A 2,173-nucleotide genomic window follows, 5' to 3' on the forward strand; every position below is an offset into this window, starting at 1 on the left:
ATGACCAAGATCAAGGTAACAACAATAAAAAGGGGGTGGTAACAGGGGAGGAGGGTTTGTTGTAGTTGTGGTGGTTGTGGTTGTAGTTGTGGTGTTGGGCGTTTGTTGTTGGGTGTGATTGGCAGGTTTTGTGCGATTTCGCTCTCCTCTGCTGCTGCAAGTGTGTGCTTGCTTTCACCATGCACACACGCCCACAGCTCCACGCGTGAACATTACGTTGCTCATCACATGCGTCTTTATGCATGTGTGTCTGCATTTCGGTGATGATTGCAGAAGGACAGGGATGTTGCCTCATCTCCAAGTGCGTGCTGAGATTGGTGTCACATGTTTTGCTCCACTTCCGCATAGATGCGTGTTTTGTTTTGTTTTGTTTTGGTTTGGTTTGGTTTGGTTTGTTTTGGTTTGTTTTGGTTTGGTTTGTTTTGTTTTGTTTTGCTTTGCTTGCTTGCTTGCTTGCTTGTTTGTTTGTTTGTGTGTGTGTGTGTGTTACTTGCGCGTTACTCCCCTCCCATGTGTCTTTGCATCGCTTCCATTCCTCATTATGCCACGTGCGCCCTGTGATGGCGTTCCCCCTTGTTTCCAGAAACACTTCGCACGATGATGGTCCGGTCAGACACAGCCCAAGGTGAACATGACACACGTGGACGTGCATGCGCTACTTTGCTTGCCGAATTTGTTGTTCTGACTTGCACGTGCGTGCAAAGTGCGCTTCACGTTTGTCTTCGCTGCTCACCCCACCATCCTTCGCCGCCTTCATCACTCTTCGCGCCTCTCACGCTCCCGCCACAATTGCCACTGTCACCACCACTTCCACCACCGCTGTTAACAGAGCAACTGTCTGCTGCGGCGCAGGCGGTGGTTGCGATGGACAAGAAACTGATGATCCCCTGTGGTTCAAAAGTGTCCCGGCGCAAGTTCAAGGGTCGCAGCCGCTCCGAGCCGGCCCAGTCCGTGATGGAGGGGTTCCTCATGAAGGTGCGCAGATATGCAGATGTGCGCAGATGTATTAATGTGTGTGTATGTGTGTGTATGTGTGTGTATGTGTGTGTATGTGTATGTGTGTGTGCGACTTGCGTCTTGGTGACTGTCCAACCACCCACCACCATCAGTACCTCCTGCTCATCCAGCTTCACAATCATCATCCCCACCACCACCACCACTCCGACTATGACTTCAACTACTACAACGACAACTACAACTACAACTACTACTGCTGCTGCTGCTGCTGCTGCTGTTGTTGTTGCTGCCCTTCTCTGCCAACAGGAGGGCGGGAGCCACAAGTCGTGGAAGCTGCGCTGGTTTGTGCTCGCTGACTCTGAGCTTGTCTACTTCAAGTCAGCCTCGTCCGAGGTGTGCGCGTTTTTGTCATTGGCCGTGATGGTGATGGTGATGGTGATGGTGATGGTGATGGTGATGGTGATGGTGATGGTGATGGGTTGTTTCTTGACAGGCGTCAAGGGTGTGCTTTCCTTGTCATGTGCAAGCGCCATTCTTCATTCTTCACTGTTCAGCTTGCTGGGATCCGTTCTTGTCTCATATTATTCACTCCTTCATTCACTCACGTGTCTCCTCCTCCCCCGATTCCATCCACGAACCAACATCACGACCACGACCACGACCACGACCAACTAGACACCGCTTGGCCTGCTTGACCTCGCTGACTACAAGCTCTGCCGGTCTGCAAGGCTGAAGGAGAAGTCGTGCGGCATTGAGCTGGTGCCCGAAAAACCCGGCGCACGCGTGTACATCATGTCTGCTGCAAAGTCAGTCGCTGCTGTTTGCTGTGCTATGTGTGTGTGTGTGTGTGTCCATGTGTGTGCGTGTCCATGTGTGTGCGTGTCCTTGTGTGTGTCCGTGTGTGTCCGTGTGTGTGTTCATGTGCCTGCGCCACTCAAACAATCAGGCAACTATTTTTCTGCTTCTCACACTCCGCCCTTTGCGACCACTCGACCTCGTCACCCCTGATGTGGCAGTGAGGAGGAGCGAAAGCGGTGGGTGCACGCCATCGATAGCGCCATCCCGACGCGCCGCCCGTATGCACAGCGCATCGCCCTCCTCCGCGATCTCATTCACCACTTGCAGGAGATTGGCGGAACAAAGGAGGACATCTTCCGGTATGTGTGTGTGCTTTTGTGTGTGCTTGCGCTTGTGTGTGTGTGCTTGTGCTTGTGTG

At 52.7% G+C, this 2,173-nt stretch overlaps 1 protein-coding gene across 1 annotated transcript in view; it reads left to right on the plus strand.

Moving 5' to 3' along the window:
• The window catches only part of PTSG_06757 (uncharacterized protein), a gene marked incomplete at both ends in the record, with an annotated part of 3,641 nt that continues 1,468 nt past the window's right edge, over positions 1-2,173 (plus strand). The window contains 7 exons of the mRNA XM_004992098.1: positions 1-15; positions 274-301; positions 584-625; positions 830-975; positions 1,264-1,350; positions 1,633-1,763; positions 1,974-2,114. Of these exons, the coding sequence (XP_004992155.1) occupies positions 1-15; positions 274-301; positions 584-625; positions 830-975; positions 1,264-1,350; positions 1,633-1,763; positions 1,974-2,114 (590 nt within the window). The remainder of the gene's footprint in view (positions 16-273; positions 302-583; positions 626-829; positions 976-1,263; positions 1,351-1,632; positions 1,764-1,973; positions 2,115-2,173) is intronic.

The sequence above is a fragment of the Salpingoeca rosetta genome (genome assembly GCF_000188695.1).
Source record: "Salpingoeca rosetta unplaced genomic scaffold supercont1.17, whole genome shotgun sequence".
NCBI lineage: Eukaryota > Choanoflagellata > Craspedida > Salpingoecidae > Salpingoeca > Salpingoeca rosetta.